This window comes from Ahaetulla prasina, chromosome 5 (assembly GCF_028640845.1).
Source record: "Ahaetulla prasina isolate Xishuangbanna chromosome 5, ASM2864084v1, whole genome shotgun sequence".
Taxonomy (NCBI): Eukaryota; Metazoa; Chordata; class Lepidosauria; order Squamata; family Colubridae; genus Ahaetulla; species Ahaetulla prasina.
This window is the reverse complement of record NC_080543.1, coordinates 15,214,116-15,240,948: the sequence shown is the minus strand read 5'-3', so window position 1 is coordinate 15,240,948 and position 26,833 is coordinate 15,214,116. Positions and strand designations below refer to the sequence as shown.

The window sequence follows — 26,833 nt, the reverse complement described above, 5'->3', positions numbered from 1 at the left end:
AGTGTGACAGATGCACATATTCAGGTCTCGTTTATGAGCTGTGGTGGCGCAGTGGTTAGAATGCGGTACTGCAGGCTAATTCTGCTGACTGCTGGCTGCCAGCAGTTCGATCCTGAATGACTCAAGGTTGACTCAGCCTTCCATCCTTCCGAGGTGGGTAAAATGAGGACCCAGATTGTTGGGGGCAATTTGCTGATTCTGTAAACCGCTTAGGGAGGGCTGTAAAGCACTGTGAAGTGCAATATAAGTCTAAATGCTATTGCTGTTTTTTCAGCTGGGGTTGAACCCAACGTTGATCAGCTGAGAAAACTGGGCATCGCACAGGAATTTTTCCAGCATTCTAAACATGACATGGAGGTGTAATTATTATTGTAATTGCACATTACCATGAACCTCTTGAAGATAAAGGCCTTTTTCCACCCACCTTTTACTCTCAAACATTCTATGTGGGTGGGCAGCCATGGAAACAGCCCACGGCTATCCAGGTTGAAGTTCTTGGCCGACTATATTTAAGCACTACGCTGAGAAAACCGTCTAACTAACCCAACTATGTTTTAGTTTAGCAGTCTGCACACACCCAGTCCACAAAGTTAAGTTGTAGTTCAATGTATCATGGAAAGTACAGGCAGTCCTCAATTTATAGTCATTCTTTTAGTGACCATTCAATGTTGTGATGGCACTGATAAAAGTGACTTATGACCGTTTTTCACACAACCATTGCAGCATCCCCACGATCGTGTGATCAAAATTCAGACACTTGGCAACTGTCTCATATTTGTGACGATTGCACAGTCCTGGGGTCATGTCCTGGGATCACCTTTTGTGAACTTCTGACAACCAAAATCAGTGGGGAAGTCAGGTCCATCTAATAAGTATGTTCGTAACTGAACAATTGCAGTGATTCACTTAGCCACTGTGGCAAGAAAGTTTGCAAAATGGGGCAAAACTCACTTAACAACCATCTCGCTTAGCAATGGAAATTTTGGGCCCAATTGTGGTCGTAGGTCGAGGACTACCTGTAGAGCTGGATAAACCACAATTCACCTCTGTCCACAATTAAATAAGTGCCTTCTGCAAATACAGGTCTGAGCAAAGTTTTGAAATTCAGCCTCTATTATTCTATCTCTACACCTAACTGTTCTACTGACTTTTCATAACGTTCTTGTTTGATTGGTAGCACAGTATTATGTACACATTCAACTGTAATCCTTTTGTTAACTTTGTAAGGAACATAGAACATAGAATAATATGGCTGGAAGGAACCTTGGAGGCTTCTGGTCCAACCTCCTGCCCTTAGCAGGAGATCCTAAACCTTACTGGACAAATTGCTGCTTTAGTGTTATTGGCCCCAGATTACAGGAGTGAGGAATAAGTGTGAGGGGCATTATGGGAGTTCAGTTAACAGACTTGGAAGGGACCTTGTAGGTCATCTAGTCCAACCCCCTGCCCAAGCAGGAGACCCTAAACCATTTCTGACAAATGGCAGTCTAATCTCTTCTTGAAAGCCTCCAGTGATGAAGCTCCCACAACTTCCGAAGGCAAGCTGTTCCATTGGTTGATTGTTCTCACTGTCAGAAAATGTCTCCTTATTTCTAGGTTGAATCTCTCCTTGGTCAGTTTCTATTCATTATTCCTTGTCTGGCCTTCGGGTGCCTTGGAAAACAGTTTGACCCCTTCCTCTCTGTGGCAGCCCCTGAGATATTGGAACACTGCTAGCATGTCTCCCCTGGTCCTTCTCCTCACTAGACTAGCCAGGCCCAGTTCCTGTAACCGTTCTTCATATGTTTTAGTCTCCAGTGCCCTAATCATCCTGATTGCTCTTCTCTGCACTCTTTCTAGAGTCTCATTCATTCTAGAGTTGGAATTTGGAGGTCATTGGCTAGAGAAATCTGGTGTATTCATATCTGAGGAGATAACTGGTGTTTTGCTAATCTACAACTTGATTTTTTTACTTTGGTACGCTAAGGAATTTCAGGGTTCAGTGCTAAATAAAGTAGTACTCCAGTGATAAAGACTTTTCCCTGACACTCTAGTCTTCTACACATAATAATGTTAATAGTATGGGTTTTACCTTGGCACAATCAATATTTTAATTATCTTGCCTGTTGTTTGGATGAACAGTGTATAAATAATGTGTAGGCCAGTATTGTAAGTCATTCAGCATAGCTTGTTAAATTGGCAGGAACTGAACTTGAGTTCTTTTCTTCTTGTATTGCGAAGAAAGGAAAGTAGATAATGTGCTTCTCTGTTAACTTAGTTTGTAGGCGGGAAAGGGAAATCAGGTTTTGATATCTGAAAGGAATTTAGAGGAGACATTAGGGTGTGAATTTAAATCACATGGGAGAAGAACATTGGCAAAAATGGATATCTGGCTGTGTGATCTTCCAATCCACTTGAGTTTCAGATCTTTCCTCAAAGAGGAAACTCAGAAGTTGGTTAACCTTTTGCACTAAACCGTTATTCACTAAACTGTAGTTTGCTAAAGAATAGAATTGCACAGAACGGAAAACCATAGCAAACTAAGATGGCTAAGTTTGCACATCCTTACTACGCTCAAACCAAATGGAATTATAATTTGTGTGAATCTCTGCCCTAAAAATGTAATTTTTTGTCTTTATGAAGAAGACACACTTCCCTATCTCTCTGCTGCCCTCAAGCGGTGGACTCGATTTAGCATCTTGCCCCCCCAAAGAAGACACTCCCCAACTTGGGACTCCCAGATCAGCTGGAAGTCCCATGATCCTCCCCCTGTGGAAAGGCCCTAGATGGGATGATAACCACCTCCTCCTCCGCCGTTCTAGCACTTAGCACCTCTATGATATCGAGGGCGAGGACTACACAGTTACTGTACACTGTACAGTACCGTATAGCTAGAAGCAAGTATCGGGCATCCTCGAGCCGCGCAGGCGCAGTTGTTCCTTTGGCGCTCGGGCTCCACATTGGCGGAAGGGAGAGAAAGGTACCATAGAGACGGCGCGATGGGGACGCCGGCCAGAGAAGAATTAGGTACCGTACTTGGCAAACGGATTCTCGCGAGTGGGGAGTTGGGGGGGGGTAAGCGGAGGCTGGACGTGGAAGTGGGGAGCGGGCCGTGGTTCCTAAAGAAAAACGAGGAGGGCTTTATTATTATTATTATTATTTCTTTTTTACTCCGTTATCGGGGTTTTGGGGGTTCCCCCGGTGAGGTTATTGCAGCCCAGGGTTTGCAAAAAAAAAAAAAAAGCATGGGGAATCGGGCTTGCAAAAATGGTTTGCAGAATCATATTTGCAAGGCACGCTCGGTGCAAAACGGGAGCCTCTTTCAGACGAGGCGCAGGTCGCCGTGCAATAGTGAAGAAGAGCAACCAAGATGATTAGAATAGAATAGAATGATTTATTTATTTATTTATTTATATTTTTTATTGGCCAAGTGTGATTGGACACACAAGGAATTTGTCTTGGTGCATATGCTCTCAGTGTACATAAAAGAAAAGATACCTTCATCAAGGTACAACACTTAATGATAGTCATAGGCTACAAATAAGCAATCGGGGAACAATCAATAGCAGTATAAATCGTAAGGACACAAGCAACAAAGTTACGTTCATAGAGTCATAAGTGGAAGGAGATGGGAACGATGAGAAGATTAATAGTAGTGCAGATTTAGTAAATAGTTTGACAGTTAGGGTACTGAAACATACGATAAACGGTTGCAGGAACTGGGCATGGCTAGTCCAGTGAAGAGAAGAACCAGGGGAGACAGGATAGTAGTGTTCCAATATTTGAGGGGCTGCCACAAAGAAGAGGGAAGTCAAACTATTTTCCAAATACCTGAAAGTCAGACAAGGAATAATGGATGGAAACTGATCAAGGAGAGATTCAACCTAGAAATAAGGAGAAATTTTCTGACCGTGAGAATACTCAACCCATGGAACAGAAGTTGCCTCCAGAAGTTGTGGGAGCTTCATCACTGGAAGCTTTCAAAAAGAGACTGGATTGCCATTTGTCATGGATGGAAACTGAGCAAGGAGAGATTCAACCTGGAAATAAGGAGAAATTTTCTGACAGTGAGAACAATCAACCAATGGAACAGAAGTTGCCTTCAAAAGTTGTGGGAACTTCATCACTGGAAGCTTTCAAGAAGAGACTGGATTGCCATCTGTCAGAAATGGTGTAGGGTCTCCTGCTTGGGCTGGATGACCTACAAGGTCCTTTCCAACTCTGTTAATCTGTTAAACTCCTATCTTTTACAATCCCAGGGGGTGGGGGGGTGGGAGATTGAAGGCAATGACTTGACATTCCTCCCTTCCTAAGTTTTTTTTCTTCTTCTTTTAGCTGATCCTAAATTAAGGGTATTTATGCGAGGAAAACACAATCTCCCAAAAACAAGGGAGAATGTCCCAATAAAAGTTTTTGTAGAACGGTGCACTGGCAAAAAGATTGTGTGAACCGGTGTCATTAGAAATAGTTTACGGTATTCTTCTGTCCCCTCACTCAACTGGGGCTTTCATTTCGGTTATTTATTTATTTAATTGGTTCATGAAGGACTCAGTGGAAAAACACAGGCGTTAAAGGAAAGATGTCATCACCCAGGAGTTTGGAAAATTTTGCAAAAGAGGCAGCTGAAAAGTAAATTCTTTCCTTGGTGGTCCAGCCACGAAGTCCAGCTGTGTAGTGTTTTTTGATAGTGCTAAATCCCCTTTCTTTAGTAATGACTGTCTGGATATGTATTTTAAAAGGCAAAAAGGCTCAGTTGAGTTGAGCAGGACTTCATGAACTGAAACTATTTGCCATTGCTTCCTACTATTCATCATGTGTCTCCTTTTCCCATTTCAAAGCAGAGGTGGAATTTAATTTTTTTTACTACTGGTTCTGTGGGCGTGGCTTGGTGGGCGTGCTGTGGCTTGATGGGTGTGGCTTGGTGGGCCTGGCAGGGGAAGGATACTGCAAAATCCCCATTCTCTCCCCACTCCTGGGGGAAGGATATTGCAAAATCTCTATTCCCACCCCACTTTGGGGCCAGCCAGAGGTGGCATTTGCTGGTTCTCCGAACTACTCAAAATTTCCGCTACCGGTTTTCCAGAACCTGTCAGAATCTGCTGAAATTCACCCCCGTTTCAAAGTACAGGTAGTCCTCGACCCTAACCTTCGACCACCGCTGAGTCCAAAATTTCTGTTGTTAAGTGAGACCTTTGTTAAGTGAGTTTTGCCCCATTTTACGACTTTTCTTGCTGCCATTGTTAAGTGAATCGTTGCAGTTGATATATCAGTAGCCTGGTTTGTTCAGTAAATCTGGCTACCCCGTTGACTTTGCTTGTCAGAAGGTCATGAAAGGGGATCGCATGACCCCGGGACACTGTGACCGTCATAAATATGAATCAGTTGCCAAGCATTTGAATATTGGTCATATGATCATGCAAATTCTGCAAAAGTTGCAACTGTGCAAAAATGGTCCTAAGTCACATTTTTCAGTGCCATTGTAACTTTGAATGGTCACTAAATGAACTCTTGTAAGTCGAGGACTACCTGTATTTATCCGTTCCCTGCCCTTGCTTTCAACAGAGAATAGGACTGCTCCAGGGTTGAAATCCAGCAGGTTCTGACAGGTTCTGATGAACCGGTAGCAGAAATTTTGAGTAGTTCAGAGAACCGGCAAATACCACCTCTGGCTGGCCCCAGAGTGGGGTAGGAATTTATTTATTTATTTATTTAATCATATTTATATACCGCCCTATCTCCCAAGGGACTCAGGGCGGTTTACAGGCACTAAAAACAGATAAATAGAATATAAATACAATATAAAACATTTAAAAAACTTATTCTAAAGCCCGTCCAATTAAAAATAGAAATAAAACCCAATTTAAAACCCAAAATTTAAAATCTAGCTCAGTCCTGCACAATTAAATAAGTATGTTTTAAGCCCAGCGGAAGGTCCGAGGTCCAAAGCTGACGAAGTCCGGGGGGTAGATCGTTCCAGAGGGTGGGAGCCCCCACAGAGAAGGCCCTTCCCCTGGGCGTCGCCAGACAACATTGCCTCGCTGACGGCACCCTGAGGAGACCCTCTCTGTGAGAGCGCACGGGACGGTGGGAGGTATTCGGTCGCAGTAGGCGGTCCCGTAAATAACCCGGCCCAATGCCATGGAGCGCTTTAAAGGTGGTCACCAAAACCTTGAAGCGCACCCGGAAGGCCACAGGAAGCCAGTGCAGTCTGCGCAGGATAGGTGTCATATGGGAGCTACGAGGGGCTCCATCTATCACCCGCGCAGCTGCATTCTGGACTAACTGTAGCCTCCGGATGCCCCTCAAGGGGAGCCCCATGTAGAGAGCATTGCAGTAATCCAGGCGAGACGTCACGAGTGCGTGAGTAACCGTGGATAGGGCATCCCGGTCCAGAAAGGCGCAACTGGCGTACCAGGCGAACCTGGTAGAACGCTCTCCTGGAGCGGCCGTCAAATGCTCTTCTAGAGACAGCCGTTCATCCAGGAGGACGCCTAAGTTGCGGACCCTCTCCATCGGGGCCAATGACTCGTCACCGATGTTCAGCCGGATTTAGCTGACTGTACCGGGATGCCGGCATCCACAGCCACTCTGTCTTGGCGGGATTGAGCTTGAGCCTGTTTCTCCCCATCCAGACCCGTCGGCCTCCAGACACCGGGACAGCACTTGATAACCGTTGGGGTGGTTCGGTGTAGAAAAGTACAGCTGAGTATCATCCGCATACAGCTGATACTTCACACCGAAACCACTGATGATCTCACCCAGCGGTTTCATGTAGATGTTAAACAGAAGGGGCGAGAGAATTGACCCCTGCGGCACCCCACAAGTGAGGCGCCTCGGGGACGACCTCTGCCCCCCTGTCAACACCGACTGCGACCGGTCGGAGAGATAGGAGGAGAACCACCGATAAACGGTGCCTCCCATTCCCAATCCCCCCAAACCGGCGCAGCAGGATACCATGGTCGATGGTATCGAAAGCCGCTGAGAGGTCTAATAGGACCAGGGCAGAGGAACAACCCCTATCCCTGGCCCTCCAGAGATCATCTACCAACGCGACCAAAGCCGTCTCCGTGCTGTAACCGGGTCGGAAACCGGACTGGAACGGGTCTAGATAGACAGTTTCATCCAGGTGCAAGGGAAGCTGATATGCCACCATACTCTCTACAACCTTCGCCGCAAAGCGAAGGTTGGAGACCGGACGATAATTACCTAAAACAGCCGGGTCCAAGGAAGGCTTCTTAAGGAGGGGCCTCACCACCGCCTCTTTCAAGGCGGCCGGGAAGACACCCTCCACCAAAGAAGCGATCGTAATCGCCTGGAGCCAGCCTCGTGTCACCTCCCGAGTGGCCAGCACCAGCCAGGAGGGGCACGGGTCCAGTAAACACGTGGTGGCATTCAACCTACCCAGCAACCTGTCCATGTCCTCGGGAGCCACAGGGTCAAACTCATCCCAAATAATGTCGCCAAGACCACCCTCGAGCGTCTCGCCCGCATCACCGCAATCTTGGTCCAGACCATCCCGAAGCTGAACGATTTTATCGTATAGATAACCGTTAAACTCCTCAGCCCGTCCCTGCAACGGGTCATCCCGCTCCCCCTGATGAAGGAGGGAGCGAGTCACCAAACAGGGCGGCGGGCGGTTATCTGCCGATGCAATGAGGGAGGAGGCGTAGCTACGCCTCGCTTCCTCAATGCCACTAGGTAAGTCCTAGTATAGGACTTCACTAGTGTCCGATCAGCTTCGAACGGCTAGACCTCCAGGAACTCTCTAGGCGTCTTCTCCGCGCTTCATCCCCTCAGCTCCTCGGAAAACCAAGGGCGGTTGGGCCCTGCGCCGGGTCAGAGGCCGCAAAGGCACGACTCGGTCTAAGGCCCCGCCGCGGCCCGTTCCCAGGCCGCAACAAGTTCCTCGGCCGAGCCGTGAGCCAGACCCTCAGGAAATGGCCCAAGCTCCGTCCGAACCCATCCGGGTCCATCAGGCGCCTGGGACGGAACCAACGAATCGGCTCCGTCTCCCTGCGGTGGTGAATGGCGGTCAGAAAGTCCAGGCGAAGAGAGTGATCTGACCATGACAAAGGTTCAGTGACTATTTCCTTTAAGTCCAGATCTCTCAACCACTGACCAGAGAGAAAAATCAAGTCCAGAGTGCCACCCCAATGTGAGTAGGGCCATCAATTACCTGGGTCAGGTCCAAGGCCGTCATGGAAGCCGTGAACTCCCGAGCCGCTGTCGATGACGGGCGGAAGATGGCAAGTTAAAGTCCCCCATGACTAAAAGTCTGGGGGTCTCAACTGCCACCCCGGCCAGCACCTCCAGGAGCTCGGGCAGGGCAGCTGTCACGTAGCAAGGAGCCAGGTACGCGATCAGCAAACCCATCTGACACCTATGACCCCATCTCACAAGAGGATTCGCACCCGGCAATCTGAGGCACAGTGGTCTCCCTCGGCTCTAGACTCTCTCTAATCACAACCGCCACCCCACCACCCCTACCATGGGCCCTCGGTTGATGGAATGCACGGAAACCCGGCGGGCACATCTCCACGAGGGGCACACCCCCTTCCGTGCCCAACCAGGTCTCCGTAATGCCTATAAGGTCCGCGGAACCCCCCTGAATAAGATCACAAACAAGGGGGGCTTTGTTCACCACGGACCGAGCATTGCACAACATCAACCGAAGGCCCGGGCTCTGAGGATCCTGACCATCCGGGGAACGGGAGAAGTCCAAGGGGTCGGAGCGCGTGATCGCTTTCAGACATCGAGCACGTGCTCCCGAAACTTGGTATGACCCCTCGCTTCCGCCATATCTGCCTCTCCCACTTACCGTGTCAATAGAACCACCCTCATCAATAGGAACACCCTCCACCCCCATAACCTCCGAACCTGATAAAGAAAGACCGCTGTGAGCATGTGCAGAGACTGGCCCCTTACCCGACGGGTTACCCCCATTGCCCGCCCTTACCCTCCCACCCCTTAAAAGTTCCCTCTCTAAAAAACCCCACAAGCTCTTCTTTTTCGCATGCCACCTCTGTGGGTCCCAAGACCCGTCATGGAGGCCGGCCCTCGGTAGTGAGGAGGCCATTCCTGCAGGCGGGGGCACCTGCAGGCGCAAGAGTTCCTCATGAGTATAGTGCGAGCAGCTGAGACTAAGAATCGGCAAAACAAAAGCTCCATCTCCGAATGGCAGGTGGTAGCAGATGGTACTAGTCCAGAATGAGGACGGACGCAGAATGGAACAGCGATAGGCACCAAATGACAGTCTAGGTGGTATTCTGTCGAGTGTATAGTCCAAAACATCCTGGAACCGGGGTGAGGGAGATGGCACCCCAGTCCTTGGGCACATCCTCCTCCGTCTTCCTCTGTCCCCAAATAAGTCCCATTGTCTCCCCCAAAAAGTCCTAATAGGACCAAAAACGGCCAAAGAAGTCCCAAAAAGGCCGAGGGGGGGCATGGATGGTGTTATCACAGTCACAACCACAGACTGGTTACAGGGGAACCGCTCCGGAATGCCTCCATCATCTCCCCGCAAACCTCCAACAACCCCCTCCAGACATGGCCAGGAATAAATCCTAACCACCCCAGAGGCCAGGTCTCTCCAGCCTTATCCCCCCAAGAGGCCAGGCCCATATAAAAGGCTGAACTTCTCCGAGAGGCTGGAGGATATGAAGGCTGCCAAGTCCACAATCCGGCAGCAGGAATGGAGATTTTGCAGTATCCTTCCCCTGGAGTGGGAAGGGAATGGGGATTTTGCAGTATCCTTCCCCTGGAGTGGGGAGGGAATGGGGATTTTATAGTATCCTTCCCCTGGAATGGGGAGGGAATAGGGATTTTGCAGTATCCTTTCCCTGGAGTGGGGTGGGAATGGAGATCTTGCAGTATTCTTCCCCTGCCATGCCCACCAAGCCACACCCACAGAACTGGTGGTAAAAAAAAATGATTTCACCACTGGGCTGCTCCCTTTTTAAGTTGCCAGGGTTGGGAAACTCTTGACCTAGAATACGGAGCGAAAGAGATGCTTATCAGGTGTGTAAATTATGCCAGGCTAAAGCATTTGATTTCGCAAATCACAATTCAGAATGACCTCAGATTGGGTCTATGGCTAACAGGATGAAGTTCCTGAGTACCTGAGTAAATAGAATTAAACATATAAGTACTAGTTTGAGAGCATTGGGATTGTGCACGTGAGAAGAATCGGGAAGCACTAGCGATCCACCAACTGCAGGTTCCCGTGATCCAGCATCTTAATGTGATCTTGGGCTGCGCCGACAGAAGCCCAGTTGCAAAATCATCGTTCCATTGTTTTCTGCGCTGATTATTCCATTTTCACATAGTACAGGTAGTCCTCGAAATACAACCCTAGTTGAACCCAAAATTTTCTAATGTGACAAACAGACTCACCCATCGGAAATTCATAAAGAGTCATAAAGTGAAACAGCAAGCAATTTATAGCATGTAAAATATGTTCTTGCAAGAGTGGGTGGCTAACTGGTAGGCACATCAAGGAATACATTTCTTCAACTTTTTATTTCCTCCACCCAAACCAAAAATCCCTCCCTGTAGCCACCTTTGACAAAGACCCCAGGGTTGCAATCAGTGGTGGGATTCAATTTTTTTTACTACCGATTCTGTAGGCATGGCTTGGTGGGCGTGGCATGGCATGGCTTGGTGGGCGTGGCAGGAAAGGATACTATAAAATCTCCATTCCCTCCCTACTCCAGTGGAAGGATACTGCAAAATCCCCATTTCCTCCCGATCAGCTGGGCCTCGGGAGGCAAAGAATAGATGGGGGCGGGGCCAGTCAGAGGTGGTATTTACCGGTTCTCTGAACTACTCAAAATTTCCGCTACCGGTTCACCAGAACCGGCCAGAACCTGCTGGATTTCACCTCTGGTTGCAATCTTCCCAGAATGCCTGTTTCTCCATGAGTTTCCCCATGCTTAATCTGTTTCCCCACCTTTTACACAGTTCCCTTTGTTCTTTACTATCTTTTGTCCCTTTTTAAAAAACTTCTTAACCTACTGTATTTTTCGGAGTATAAGACGCACCTTAGTTTTGGGGGAGGAAAATAAGAAAGAAGCTGATTGGCAGGTGGATTGGCCTCCCAGAATACCCCCAATCAGCTGTTCCCAGAGGTGAATTTTAGCAACAGGTTCCTTGGTTGTGAGCTCTGTGCCTTGCTTTTTTTTCTGCCTCTGAAACTTCTGAAACTCTGTTTCAGAAAAACTTTTTTTTCTGCCTCTGAAAGCCTCCAAAACAGAACTTCAGAAAAAAAGCCTCTAAAGCTCTGAGAGCTTCTTTTCTAAAGCTCCGTTTGGGGCTTTTTTTCTAAGCTCCGTTTCTGATGCTTTTTTCAGCCTCTGAAACCTCCCTTTGAGAAGCTGGGCGGGGCTACATTTGGAGTATGAGATGCACCCAGATTTTCATCCTCTTTTTGGAGGGAAAAAGGTGCATTTTATATGCCGAAAAATACGGTATATTTCTTGTTTCCTTACAATCCTTGCAGCATAAGCATAATTAATTGAGGCAACCATTTAATTAATTTCTCCACTATATTACTAGAATAGAATAGAATAGAATAGAATAGAATAGAATAGAATAGAATAGAATTTTATTGGCCAAGTGTGATTGGACACACAAGGAATTTGTCTTGGTGCATATGCTCTCAGTGTGCATAAAAGAAAAGATACGTTCATCAAGGTACAACATTTACAACACAATTGATGGTCAATATATCAATATAAATCATAAGGATTACCAGCAACAAGTTATAGTCATACAGTCATAAGTGGAAAGAGATTGGTGATGGGAACTATGAGACGATTAATAGTAGTGCAGATTCAGTAAATAGTCTGACAGTGTTGATGGAATTATTTGTTTAGCAGAGTGATGGCCTTCGGGAAAAAACAGTTCTTGTGTCTAGTTGTTCTGGTGTGCAGTGCTCTATAGCGTCGTTTTGAGGGTAGGAGTTGAAACAGTTTATGTCCAGGATGCGAGGGGTCTGTAAATATTTTCACGGCCCTCTTCTTGATTCGTGCAGTATACAGGTCCTCAATGGAAGGCAGGTTGGTAGCAATTATTTTTTCTGCAGTTCTAATTATCCTCTGAAGTCTGTGTTTTTCTTGTTGGGTTGCAGAACCGAACCCTAGACTGTGTGATTAAAACTGTTAACTAATCTGCTTGACCAAGCTGACTCGCTTATTGGAATTACAGTTTCTTCCTATTTACCTTTAATGTCCCTACTGAACTTTTATATCCACAACTCTTAAACATTGCTTTCTTTGCAAAAACAACATCATCTCCATCAGTTTCTTAACATAAAGTGAAACACTTTTTAAGTGAGTTTTGCTCCATTTTATGACCTTGTTAAATGAACGACTGCAGTTGTTAGTAACATGGTTGTTAGGTGAATCTGGCTTCTCCATTGACTTTGCTTGTCAGAAGGTTTCAAAATGATCCCGGGATACTGCAGCCGTCATAAATATGAGTCGGTTGCCAAGCATCTGACTTGATTGTGTGGCCATGGGGATGCTGCAACTCTCATAAGTGTAGAAAAACGGTCATAAGTCACTTTTTTCAGTGCTGTTGTAACTTTGGTCACTAAATGAACCGTTGTAAGTCGAGGACTACCTGTATTGTGCTTAGCTCTTTAAATGAGATATGGAGAAGGTAGAGTGACAGAATCCGGAAGCCAGTTTCTTACATTGTTCAATGAAGTGGACTTTTTTCATTTGCAAAAGAGAAACCTTGCGGGCCAATGACAGCAGATTACCGATATCTCAAAAACTGGCAGGGGAATTCTGGGAATTGAAGTCCGCATGTCTTAAAGTTGCCAAGGTCAAGAAACTCTACTCTAGGTCATTTATTAAGATGTGAAATAACATTGGATTGAGGATGGAATCAGGATAAATCCACTCAGTGTTTCCCTCCAGATTAATGCATAACCATTTTATCAGCTCCTTTTGGCTGCAGTGCAGCAGGTTCAAATCCAGGAAGCATTAGCATCCTCCAACCCACCTTTATCTGTCTTGTCCACTGTGGTATCATAGAAAGCCTTGTTAAATACGTTAATGAGATCAAAGTACACTTCCCTCCACAGAATTCCCTTGGTCTACTAAAATAGGCATTCTGGCAGGGAAAGATAAGAAGTTAGTCTCACACGATTTATTTTTGGCAGACTAGTTCTACTTCCTTGTATTGGCTTGCTTCTAAACAATTACGTGGCTGGATTTTAATGACTAACAAATTAAGCACAAATTATTTACTTGGAAAGCACTGTAATAACAAAGATCACTGTAATTTAAAGAAGAAAAATCCATAGCTGGAAAATTCCTGTCGCTTTCCCAACAAATATGAATATGCAGTTAGTCAAATCAATTTATTATAGGCCTTCAAGTCAGCATCAATCCTTAGAAAGCACATAGATAGATCTCCGGGTTGAAGTTAGTAAAGTAGCAAATGTTCATTCTTCCCAAAGAAACCGAGGTCATAAGCTAGTTTTAAACTAAGGCTTATTAACATACAAGTCCCGATTTATAATCACAAGTTCAGATGCTTTATGAAAACTTCTGTTCTTCGTTTGCTACCTGCTGACATGACCTGCAGAATAGGAATAAATTGGATATCCATGCCGATTGCTTCTTCACAAACATTAACCAACAGTGTTTCACTTCATTTTGCTCTCTCTCATCTAGTTCATCATATAATTTAGGCAACATTTGACAATCCTGATTGCTTCTTTGAAGTTGAATGCTTAATAGAAAACCCAAAAGCGCAGAAGATATTCAGCATAATGATAGCATCTCACTCAAAACCTCCAAATGAAAGTCCCCAATCATTTCACGTAGCGGCTGAACAGCATGGGGGAATAATATGGTACAGGTAGTCCTTGATTTATGACCACAGTTGGGTCCAGAATTTCCTTTGCTAAGCAAGGATCTTCTTTCTCCTACTAGTTGTTAAGTGAGTTACACTCAATTTTACAACCTATTTTGCCAGGATCGTTAAGCGAATCACTGCACGGTGGCTCAATGGTTAGAGTGCAGTACTGCAGGCTACTTCTGCTGACTGCCGGCTGCCTGCAATTTGGCAGTTCGAATCTCACCAGGCTCCAGGTTGACTCAGCCTTCCATCCTTCCAAGGTGGGTAAAATGAGGACCCAGATTCTGACTCTGTAAACCACTTGCTATTAGGCGAATCACAGGGTAGTTAAGTGAATCCAGCTTTACGCTGGATTCACTTTGCTTGACTTTGCTTGTCAGAAGCTGGCTGGGAAGGTCACAAGGGGTGATCCCATGACCCCAGGCAGAGATGGGTTTCAGCAGGTTCTGAACAGTTCTGGAGAACTGGTAGCGGAAATTTTGAGTAGTTTGGAGAACCGGTAGTAAAAATTCTGACTGGCCCCGCCCCCATCTATTCTCTGCCTCCCGAGTCCCAGTGATCAGGAGGAAATGGGGATTTTGCAGTATCCTTCCCCTGCCACGCCCACCGCCACGCCCACCAAGCCACGCCACGCCCACCAAGCCACGCCACGCCCACCAAGCCACACCCACAGAACAGGTAGTAAAAAATTTTGAAATCCACCACTGATCCCAGGACACTACAACTATTGTTAAATACATGCCAGTTGCCAAGTGCCCAAATTTTTATCAGACGACTGAGGATTCTGCAACAGTCATAAGTGCGAGGACCAGTTGTAAATCACCTTTTTCGATGCCTTTGTAACTTCGAGCAGTCACAAAATGAATATCTATCTATACAGGTCAGCAGCCTAAGTCTTTAGTACCACCAGAAGTAATAGCAGACTTGGGGTGGAGAACAAAACTAGAAATCATATATATGATCAAATAATTATCAGTGTTGTTTCTGAAATGATCAGGTGTTCCTTTCAGAATTTGTCTTTAGAAGTGTTCGATTTCTGTTAAGTATGCGATGTTAAACGTACAGGTTATGATGACTAAGGGTCAGTACCTTATCACTGGTTTAGTAACTGCATTTACTTGTTGAACCAGTTGTGGAATTTGTATAAATGACACACATGGTCAAATATGTGTAATCTTCCGTCCTTCCAGATTTTTCAACTGCTATCTCAGTGTCATTTCCTCACACTGCCTGACACCAAGCTCAGTAGCAACTCCTGTTTATTCCTTTTCCCCTAAGCACAGATTTTCCCTATCCGATAGGAGTAAACCAAAATGAAAGACGTACATCCCCTTGTTGTGGTTTGCCAGCAGCCTGCAGAGCTGGCAACGGAGTCAGAGAGCAATGAGGCTGAGGAAGAACATGGGCCAGTCCTGGAGGCTGGGGAAGGCCCGTATGAGGGCTCTGTGTCAGAGGCTGAAGTGGGGCCAGGGCCGTTGGGGAGTGAGGTGCGGACTGTAGAACCTCTAGAGGCTGACAGTAGTGAGGCAGAGGAACAGGACGAGCCTGTTCCTAATGCACGCATGAGAAGAGCTGCCAGAAGGCAAGAGCAGCTCAAGCAAAAAGGACGACTCAGGAATAGGGCCAAAGGATGATTGGCCCCTCCCATAAGGCTTAAAAGGCCAGCAACGGTGTTTGGGCTTTTTGCTGGAAAACAATGTTGATAGCTTTGTCTTGTTGCATTTGTTTTGTATCGGCATCTTCTGAAGTTTTGCCAAGAAAGGCCTTTGGCAGTTTGCCTAATTGGACCAAGGTTGGTGATAGGACTGAGGGATTGTGTTGGGAGGAATTTGCTTTAATTTAGTTTGGACTACGCTGAGAATGAGTTAATTCTCAACTGCTCTAATAAAGTTTGTTCGTTTTTACACTGACTGAGTTTCCTACTACCTACTGGGGCCTGGGTCACAACACCCCTTTTATGAAACAAACCAAAAATGGCAGATCGGTCTTTCTAGAGGTGGTCCAAGGATTGGGAGTTTTTTTGGAACAAAATAATCCAGAATTAGAAGTTGTTTGTGGAATTCTACTCAAGATGAGTAGAAGCATGTTTTTCATATTGGGAACAGCAAATTAATGAAATGTATTTACTCACAACTTATCATGCTGATGACCTATTGCAGTGTTGGTGAACCTTTTTGGCACCGTGCCAAAACGGGAGCGTGCATGCGCATGCTGGAAACCAGAAAAGTAGCCGCCCGGCACAAATGTATGTGCCAGGCAGCTGCTCTTACGATTTCCAGTGCATGCATGCGCCCCGCCCACCTGGTCTTCTGGTTTCTGGCACTATATAATCTTTTTGTATGATGATGTGACAAAATAAATAAATAAATAAATAAATGAGAAATCAGAAGAGCAGCTGCCCGGTGCATATGCATGCACTGGGAAGATGATCTTCCGGTTTCTGGTGGGCCAGCTGGTCTTCATGCACATATATGCGCCAAAAACCGGAAGACCAGGTGGCTGGTGCGTGCATGTGTACGGGGCGGCTGCTCTTCCAGTTTCTGATGCTCCGCGCGTGTGAAGACCAGCTGCCCAGCACGCCGGAACCCAGAAGAACAAAGAGATGGCTCTGCATGCCACTTCCAGCATACTTGCCATAGGTTCGCCATCACGGACCTATTGTGTTAAACCATAGTTCGTTTTATAGCAGCAGTCCCCAACCTTTCCAGGTTGACGGACCGGTGTGGGGGAGAGAGGGGATGGTTCTGTGGTGGAGCTTTGTGTGTGAGCACCCACTGCTCGCTCAAGTGAAACTGCACACGCAGGTTCTCACCCACCATTTTTATGGCCAGGTTCTGAATGGGTCGTTGCCCTGTAGTGTGCTGCAGCCCAAGCATTGGGGCCCCTGATTTATAGAGTCCTTTGTGCTTTATGCATGGTTTAAATAGGGGGCTGGGCAGCGGTGAAATGTAAAATTTGTTACTACCAGTTCTGTGGGCGTGGCTTGTGGGGGTAATGTGACTGGATGCACGTGGCCAATTTTTTTTTTTTTTTACTTTTAAAAGCATTTTTTCTACAACCTCTTTGGCCGAAGACCTCTTTCGCCAAACCTCTTCGGCAGAAGAGGTTGTAAAAAAAATGCTTTTAAAAGCCTCTTGACGATCCCAGCTGAGCCGTGCAATCATCAGAGGCTTTTTTTTTACTGTTAAAAGCATTTTTTCGGCCAAAGAAAAAATGCTTTTAAAAGTAAAAAAAAACAACCCTCTGATGTTTGCGCAGCTCAGCTGGGCATGGGGCGGGGAGGGATTTTTGCTACTGGTTCTCCGAACCACTTGCCGCCATTGCTACCGGATCGCGTGATCCGGTCTGAACCGGGAGCATTTCACCGCTGGGGCTGGGTTGGGACAGCATTAAATTGTAACCACACATACAGTAATCACTGGTTTCATAATGTGCTAAGCAAACATTTTAAAAAGCATGAATTGTCAGAGGTGAACTGATTGGATGGATTTTATAGCAATTCACCAGAATTGCTATAAAACCAGATTGTTGGGGGGGCAATAAGTTGACTTTGTGAAAATATACAAATAGAATGAGACTATTGCCTTATACACTGTAAGCCGCCCTGAGTCTTCGGAGAAGGGCGGGGTATAAATGTAAACAAAAAATAATAATAAAAAAAAATTCTTGCAAGCATTACATGAAGTACTTTTCTTGAGTCTTGATGTTTAAATAAAATACGTACCACAACAGACTGAAAAAAAAGAAGTTATTTTGGAAGGTGAAGGAATCTCATCCAATATAGATAGCCTTATGTGGTTAAGCAGATAGACATTTGATGTCTCACTTTGGCTCATCTTAGATAGGTCTAGACTTTGCTTGAGTGTTCAACAATGGGACCAGAATAGTTGGCTATGAACATACCAAGCATATAAATCAAGTTGCCAGATTTGAAGATTTCACGTAAAAAAAAAAAGTCTTAAATAGATGATGTGTTAAAGCTCTGCCAAGTTTAAAAAATAAAGTTTCTTTCAAGTCAAGGTTGATTCTTGGTGACTTCTTATAGCATTTCCAGGTAGCTTTCTTTAAAACAATGTGGAAGTGTTTAATAACTGTGGTCTAGACAACAGATATCCTGATTTTAGTACAGGGTGATTATCATTTGCACACCTTCTTCATCTGAAGTTCTGGATGTGCAGAGGCCTTCAAACTTGGCAACTTTAAGACTTGTGGACTTCAACTTGGCAACTTTAAGACTTGTGGACTTCAACTCCCAGAATTCTCCTGCCAACATAGCTGGCTAGACAATTCTGGGAGTTGAAGTCCACAAGTCTTAAAGTTGCCAAGTTTGGGGACTCCTGCCTTAGTGTCTCATCCAGGTATTAATTAACTTCAATCCTACGTAGGTTTTTGAGATTAAGATAGATGCTATCAACTTGTCCTCAAGATTAATTTACGCATTTTATTTTGAATCTCCTCCCCCGTGGAGAGGAAGGAAAATAACAAAGCATGAATTGATGTTATGGGCCAAGTGACATGGTTTATTTATACATTTGAACTAGACATCAAAAAGTAAATATGTAATCTTGGAATTTTCTTAATGATGTCACTGCAGTGCATGGTGACCTTTGACTTATCTTAGCTGAATTTTACTCCTACTTCCAAATGCAAATAAAATCAAGACGTTTCAAGCCAAACTTGAAAGGTGGGATATAAATCTATGGAGGAACCATCCTTTTACAACTCCTACCTGGAAAACAACGTGTACGCCTATCATTTATAGTAATAAATGATATAGATTTATATCGCAGATATTATGAAAGCAGGCCGTTCCCCATCTATTTTTATATGCTCTTTCATCTAATATAAAGCTGTGGGGGAGCTGAAAAAAGTGAATCAGTTTAAGTTAATTGGAACCCTTTTTATTAAAGATTGCTTTGATAAGTAAAGTAATTTAAGATAAGGATAACTTGGGAGGCCGGCACAGTTCCTGGTGATGTTTCTAAACAGAAGTACTGTACTTATAGCGGTTCGTGCAATTCCACTGTAACTGCAGATAGTTAAATACGTTCAGTTGGTGGGCCTGAATCAATTATCCACATACAATGTGTGCAGAGACTGCTTTCAGGCACTGCTTTAAAATAGAGAACACATGGCTATGGCTGTTAACCAGTGGTGGGATTTAAATAATTTAACAACTGGTTCTCTGCCTTAATGACTGGCCGGGTGGGTGTTGCCATGGTGGGTGTTGCCAGGGGGTGTGACAAGCAGGACTCGGTCTCCTGCACCCCACCCAGAAGCAAAAACGGGCCGCAGGGGGGACTATTTTGGGCCTAGGAGGCCTCCCTGAAGCCTCTTGGGAGCAAAAATCGGATACTGGGGGGCGCTGCCCCCCGTGCCCCGTTTTGGACCTAGAAGGCCTCCCTGCACTTATCCGGGAGCCAAAATGGGACGTGTGGGGACTCCTGGAAGGGGCAGGGTGGAGCCAGCCAGCAATTTATCTACCGGTTCACTCGAACCGGCCCGAGCAAGCTGAATTCCACCACTGCTTTTAACTTGAGTTTTTTTGACATCCTCTGTGGCGATCTCTGGTCCTGCTGCACAGTTGAAGAAATGAGAAGGTAGTTTTTTTGTTGTTGTTGTTTTTAAAGACTCAGTTTTGGAGATTGCTAGTTTTCAAGCCCTGCATTCCCTGAACGGTTTTATCCCTACTGGCCTGTCTTCAAAATTTACAATTAAATGATTATTCTCAAGAGTGGCTTTCTGTTCTTACACCTAGGCTACTTTTTTTTTTTTTTTTGCATTTATATCCCACCCTTCTCCGAAGACTCAGGGTGGCTTACACTATGTTAGCAATAGTCTTCATCCATTTGTATATTATATACAAAGTCAACTTGTATTGCCCCCAACAATCTGGGTCCTCATTTTACCTACCTTATAAAGGATGGAAGGCTGAGTCAACCTTGGACCTGGTGGGACTAAAACCTGCAGTAATTGCAGGCAGCTGCTGTTAATAACAGACTGCATTAGCAGTCTGAGCCACAGAGGCCACTGTATGTATGTTTTCATGATCCTTTTTTAGGTTTTAAGTTGGAGGGCACTGTCTTATTATGTTGCCACAAGAACAACAAGAAATTGGTCAAATTTAAATTTTCGTAGACCACACACACATACACACACACACTGCCCCAAGACTTTTGTAATTTTTAAAAGCAGTCCAGGTAACTTTCCAGACGACATGAGTAAGCTTTTGAGTTCCTGAATTTCAGCAGCTTGTAATTGTAATTGACCAGAGTAGTCAATGTTCTTTGAAAGTGTTAAGCCATAGTTTGTTTAAATGTGATTTATTAAACCACAATTGGCTGCCTTGGCACAATAGACTGAGCCACAAATCATGGTTTATAGTCTAGATCCCACACAGTAATGAAATCCAATTTTTTTTTACTACCGGTTCTGTGTGCGTGTGGCTTGGTGGGCGTGGCAGGGGAAGGATACTGCAAAATCCCCATTCCCATCCCACTCTGGGGCTAGCCAGAGGTGGTATTTGCCAGTTCTCTGAACTGCTCAAAATTTCCACTACCGGTTCTCCAGAATTTGTCAGAACCTGCTGGATTTCACCCCTGATCCCACACAATTGTCTAAGCCAGTGTTTTAAGACTTATAGACTTCAGTTGATAGAATTCCAGGGAATTCTGGGAGTTGAAGTTCATACGTCTGAAAAATGCTGAGGTTGAGAAACACAGGTTTAAGCCATCCCAAAGATGCTTTTTTCCAAAAGGCAACAGGATTTTCTTGGTTTTTGTTTTTGTTTTCCTTTTGAAAATGTTTCGCTTCTCATCCAAGAAGCTTCTTCAGAACTCAACAACCGAAGAAGCTTCTTGGATGAGAAGCAAAAGATTTTCAAAAGGAAAAAAAAAAGCCAAGAAACTCCAGTTGCATTTTGGAAAAAGCATCTTTGGGACGACCATGACCTGGATCAAGGGTCCTTTCAGAGCCAGTCCTCAGAAGCGGCAGCGAGTGCATGCACAGCTCCGCTTATGTACCCAGCGAGTGGACGAGCATGCCTGCCACTTGTGCAAATGGAGTTGCGCGCACATGTGTGCTTCCCTGCCACTCACGTGAAACCATCCCCTCTCACCCATGATTTGGAGACTGTTGACCTGGATGATTGAGAATCTCCATAGACATTGGTTTAAGCCAAACACACAGAAATGCTAATGCTTGTTGAATGAATCCAGAGATGGGATGAGCCTCCCTTTTATATCCATCATCACTTGAGTATATCCGTTATTTGTATTTTACAGGCTTGGTCTTCTGGAGCAGAGCAGCTCAGTTGCCAACCAATAAAAACTCTCCTTTCAGGATTGTGGCCAATAACCTGAAGATTCCATCAAGCTCCACCCCCTTGTCGGCCATGTTCCATCAAGCCCCGCCCCCTGTCTAGAGTAGGTGAGGACTTTTTTGCATTCAGAGCTGGTAACCATAGAAGCACCACTGTGTGACCAGGTCCTATTGTATGTAGGGCTCTGGGTCCTCCTTAGGGCGAGGAGCTGTCCACTTAACATGGGATGTTCACAGGTGCTGATGAGAAATACTCAACCCAGCTTATGTGTTAAGTCTAGAACAGGGGTCGTCAACCTGGATTTCTTTGAGGGCCGGATCAGGATTGTAGTTCTCCGTGGGCCAGCTGGTGGTAGAAATGGGATGGACACCTCCTGCATCACCCTGCTGGCCAAAATGGGGCACGGGTGGGTGCGTGAAGCCCCGGTGCCCCGTGTTCAGCCTGGATGACCTCCTGCAGCACTTTGCTGGCCAAAACAGGCCTCTGCGCCTGGCAGGGGTGTGCTCCATTTTGGCTGGCTGGGTGCTGCAGGAGGCCATCCAGGCAGAAAACGGCACTGTGGACTGGTCCTTTGCTATTACTTTGCGGGCCAGATTTAAGCACCCCCGTGGGCTGGATGCAGCCCGCGGGCCTTGAGTTTACACCCCTGGTCTAGAAGGAAATGAACTAGAAGGTTGATGTGGGGGTGAAGAAAACATAGGGTCAACTTATGTATGCTATATTAATTTAGTTTTGGGGGGAGATAACGGGGGGAAATAACAGGGAGATCTGAAGGAGATGTTGGCACCAGCATCCCTAGGGGGCTTAAAGGAGACAAGACGGTATTTAAAATTTAACAGAGTAACAGAGTTGAGTGGGACCTTGGAGGTCTTCCAGTCCAACCCCCTGTTCAAGCAGGAAAATCTATACTATTGATGTAATACTTAGTGTATATAAGAGGGAAAGGCCTTCCATTGCAATGCTACAACTACCATCTTGCCTTTCTTTTTTTTAAACTCCTCAGAGATGCCTCTGAATATTGAGCTTTATAAAGGGCAAAGGATTAGGATAAGGAGTATATGGCTAGGTGTAAGGACTGTGAGAAACAGCTGGGATTGAATTGTTTTGAATTAAAAAATATCTTGTTTCCAGTGTGTGCGAAACTCTGTTTCGGATGCAAAACAGTATTTTCAATGTAGATTCTTCGCTCTTGAAACCTGTTTCACACTCAAGTGGTTCACATCCTCAAAACGAGATGTTTCAGATTCGAAACTCATAATCTTTTTGCACCTTAATAATTAGGAGGGTTTTTTTTTAATCTTTTCATTTAGGATCATTTTCTTTCTTAATTCTAAACGATCAAATACCTGAAAAAATGCTAAATAAGGTTGTTATGTAAAAGTCCTAGTTTCCTGGAAGTTATAGTCATGAGTTTGTGAGGAAAAGAAATTGGGGAATTCAAGTTTTTTTTTAAAAAAAAATGAGGTTTTTTTGCTTACGATCCTTGCAGAGCCAAAGAAAAAGAACTCAAAGCTAATAAAGAATTAAAAGAGAAAGAATCAAGGCAAAACAAAAAGCGTTTTTTTTAAAAATCTAGATGCTGACTAGGATATAGGTGCACAAATGTGAACATTTTATGCATCGCTTTACAATATTTCTGCCCAAAATTACAAAGCTAATGGGATTTTTTTTTTAAAAAAAACACCACTTTCTTATGGTGTTAAGAAATTACACATAGGTGTCCATAAGTTAACAAGAATTGAATGTCACTTGAAGGAGACTTAGTTTTTTTAAAAAATGGGCATTATCTCTGAAGAGGTTAATATATATATAAAAGTATATACTACACCTCTCTCCAACTGATTCTAGAAATGTTACAAGTGGCCATTTTATTTTAGTGAACTGTTTTGCTTATCCTTGAGGTAAATTCTTAATAATTACTGAAACAGATTCAGGGCAGATATCTGTCATAAAGTGTTCTAACCAGATCCATGTTCTTTAAAACGGTGAAGAATATGGGAAAATATTGGTGTTTTTTTTAAAAAAAACTGCAAATATGTAAGACACTGGCTCATAGCATTGGTTGAATTTTCCTAGGAAGAATACCACAGAGATGGAGACCCACGTGGAAGAAAGGGCTTTCTTTAGTCAAACTAATTTAGAGGGACATCTTCTGCATTAATGACGCTGAAGCCCTGAACACAGGTAGTCCTCAATGTATGACCAAAATTGAGCCCCAGATTTTCGTTGCTAAGTGAGACAGTTGTCAAGTGAAATTTGCCCCGTTTTATGACCTTCCTTGTCCCAGTTGTTAAGTGAATCAGTGCAGTTGTGAAGATAGTGACATGGTTGTTAAGTGAATCAGGATTCCCCATTGACTTTGCTTGTCAGAAGGTCGGGACACTGCAACTGTCCGAAACATGAGTCGGTTGCCAAGCATTTGACTATTAAATCCTGTGACCATGGGGATGCTGCAATGGTCGTAAAGTGTGAAAAGCAGTCATAAGTTGCTTTTTTCAGTGCTGTTGTAACTTCGAACGGTCACTATATGAACCGTTGTAACTCGAGGACTCCCTGTAGTCTCAGCTGATAGCGAGGCTACCATTCCATTCATCTAATTGAAATTAATTTCTAGAATGCCACGTTTGCATGTACAGAAGTTTCACACTATGATGGAGTCACATATAAGACACGTATGTGATGTGGCAAAGCACATACTAGGAAAGGGGTGGGCTTTGCAACACATTGAAATGCTACTTTTGTTACTTTGACTCTCCTTCTCACCCCGATGCTTCTGTTTTCTGTAGTTTGTTTAATTCCCTAAAAAAATACAGGTAGTCCTCGCTTAACGGCTGCTCTGCTTAGCAACTATTTGAAGTTACGACAGTGCCAGAAAGATAAAAGTTGTAGTCATTTCTTGCACTTAACATGTCACATGATCCTCATTTGGGTGCTTTGCAACTGGACCTTGGCATCCCACATACGATCACTATTTTTTTTTTTTTATCTTCAGGAACTCTTTTATTATTGAAAAAGTTTTTAAAAAAGACAAAGACATTTTTGCCCCTTTTTTCCCCCCTCCCTCCCAAAAAAACCCCTTCCCCCCTCCCTTCCCCCCCCCCGGCTTCCCGGGTCAATCACAAGGTATTATTATACATAAACCAAACATAAAATAAAATTTTCCCTTCCAATCCAATTAACCTCATCCAAAGCTTTTCATCTCCCAACCCCCTCCCCATTAAATACGATCACTATTCACCGCTGGCTTCCAATAAGCAGAATCAGTGGAGAAGCTGGCAGTAAAATCACAAGATGCAGTCACACTATGTCTTGCTTAACAACCGCAGGTGACTTGCTTAATAACTGCAGAAAACGTGAGGTCTCAAGTTCGGCATCATGTGATATCTCTCTTTTCAACGATGACGCTTAGCGATGGTGCCAATTTTGCTCGCTAGGCAAGGACTATCTGTATGAATTAAAAGCATTTATAATATTTTTCCTTGGGGGGAAAAAGTTTTATTTTTAACTGCTTCTGATGTAATTATATTGCTTGGAATCATTGTATTTCTCTTGCATTAATAAATTATCTTGTATATCTGGTTTTGAAGGGAATCTTCAATTTTTAAAAAAAACCCACATATAAAATCCATGGATATTTCTCCTGTTTCTTCTTCTTTCATATCCCTAATATGCCTAAAGAGGCGGAGACAGGCTTATATAATTGATTTCCCACCCGTTACCTGCATCTCTGTGAAGAATCACCATCACTTTGAACTGCAAAATAAGTTTAAAAAAATGAAACAATTCTGCAATTTTATCAATTACATGCTTCTTTTTGATGGCTGCAGCTATGTTATGTAATAAACTTTATTAGCTCATTTGAAAATGAGCTAATCTGGACGATTATGGTGAATGACGCAGGATGGATTATGGTGCATCCCCAGTATTGTTCATTGTGATTATTGATTTTTTTTTTTGGTATTAATGATTTTGCTAGTTTAAGTTGCAGCAGTTTCTATTCATATGCTTTGCTTCGTGTTGCTCTTCTTATAAACTGCAGAGAATCTGCTTTGATTATAGTGGGTGTAAAATAAATAATACAGATAGTCCTTGACTTATGACCCTAACTTGGCCTGCTTGTTGTGGCCCTAGTCATGAAGCAGGTCACCCACGTGGATGACCCAATTTTACTACCTTTGTTGCAGTGGTTGTTAAGAGCAGCGTGGTGGCCTAGCGGTGAAGCTAATTGCCTCCCGTTTGGAAGGTTGAGAGTTCAATCCTAGGTAGTGGCAGATGTTTCTCTCCCCGGGTGCAAAGAAAAAAAAAAATCTGCTGCGAGCTCCACATGGTGTCAGGAAGGGAATTCGGCCAGTAAACGCTAAACTCCATCCAGTCGCCCTGATTCTACCCCGAATTACATAAGGGATGAAAGTCGTAAAAGGGGAGTTGCCGTGGTTGTTAAGTGAACATCACAATTCTTCAATGAACCCACTGTTTGCTTTGGAAAGTTTTTGCTGAAAACCGGAAGTAAAACATTAGTTTTCAAGCTAAAAGGTTGCAAATCATGATCGTGTGACCGCAAACATTTGTAAATGTGGACTGATTGTTCAATCCCTGAAATGTGGTCATGTGACCAGGAGGGAGGGGATGGCCATCAGAACTTCAGAACCAGGTTGCAAATAGCCCTGGGAAGGTCCGTCATAACTCTGAACAGTTGTTAAGCAACCAGCTGTAAGTGAAAGGACTACCTTGTATCACCTGGAAGTACAAATCTCAACAAACAATTCTGGCTAAACCTTTCCTTAATGCTAGTTTGGTGTAATGGTTAAAGGCTAAAAACTGGGATGCGGTGGGTTCTAGTCCCGCCTCAGGCACAAAGTCAGTTGGGTGACCTTCAACAGACACACTGTCTCTCTCAGCCCTAGGAATCAGGCAATGGCAAACCACTTCTGAAGACTTTGCCAAGAGAACTGTGGGAGCCATCTGCCCACACTTCCCTGGAATCAAGGGTGGTTCAAAGGCATAACCAACCCCTCCCCAAAGCCAAACTCTATTCCTCAATAAAGAATTACATTGCTATACCTTAAACTACCTTTTGACATTTAGGGCAGGGGTAGTCAACCTTTTTATACCTACCACCCCACTTTTGTATCTCTGTTAGTAGTATAATTTTCTAATCGCCCACCGGTTCCACAGTAATGCGCCATGTATCGTCGTCTGCGCATGCCTCTCGCGCATCGTGGATTGGGTTTGTGGGTGGGGCGCCGGCTATCAGCTCTGCTTGTCTGTTACAGCTGGGTGATGTGGGGGGAGATGCGCGAGCTATTCTGGGACGAGGCTCTTTTGTTTGCGGTCACACTATAGCGCCATTTAGTTTCACTTAGGTAACGTGAACTAAATTTATGCGCGAGCGATACAAATAGTATATTTTCAGAAATTTAAATTGTCACGGGGAATTTTATGAAAACCTAAAGAAAATGTTTTTAAATAATGCTATGAAATTTTTTTAAAAAGTCAATTAAATTAAAAAAAAGGAAAGTGCTTCAGTATCGGACAAAACCCCTACCACCACCATGAAAGCTGGAACGCCCACTAGTGGGCGGTAGGGACCAGGCTGACTACCACTGATTTAGGGAATCTCAAATCCCTTGGATTTCAGCTGCAAATCCTGCAAATGACAGA

General features: G+C 44.5%; 1 protein-coding gene across 3 annotated transcripts in view; it reads left to right on the top strand.

The window, feature by feature from the left end:
- The first annotated feature begins 2,890 nt into the window (after positions 1–2,890).
- SLC36A4 (solute carrier family 36 member 4) overlaps positions 2,891–26,833 on the top strand; it is a 77,376-nt gene continuing 53,433 nt past the window's right edge. For 2 of the 3 annotated variants that reach the window (XM_058185851.1, XM_058185849.1), the window contains exon 1: positions 2,891–3,006. In XM_058185851.1, coding sequence (XP_058041834.1) covers positions 2,979–3,006 — 28 coding nt within the window. In that variant the 5' untranslated portion in view covers positions 2,891–2,978. Of the gene's footprint in view, positions 3,007–23,331; positions 23,357–26,833 lie in introns of those variants that run through there. The other variant, XM_058185850.1, reaches the window with a different exon arrangement.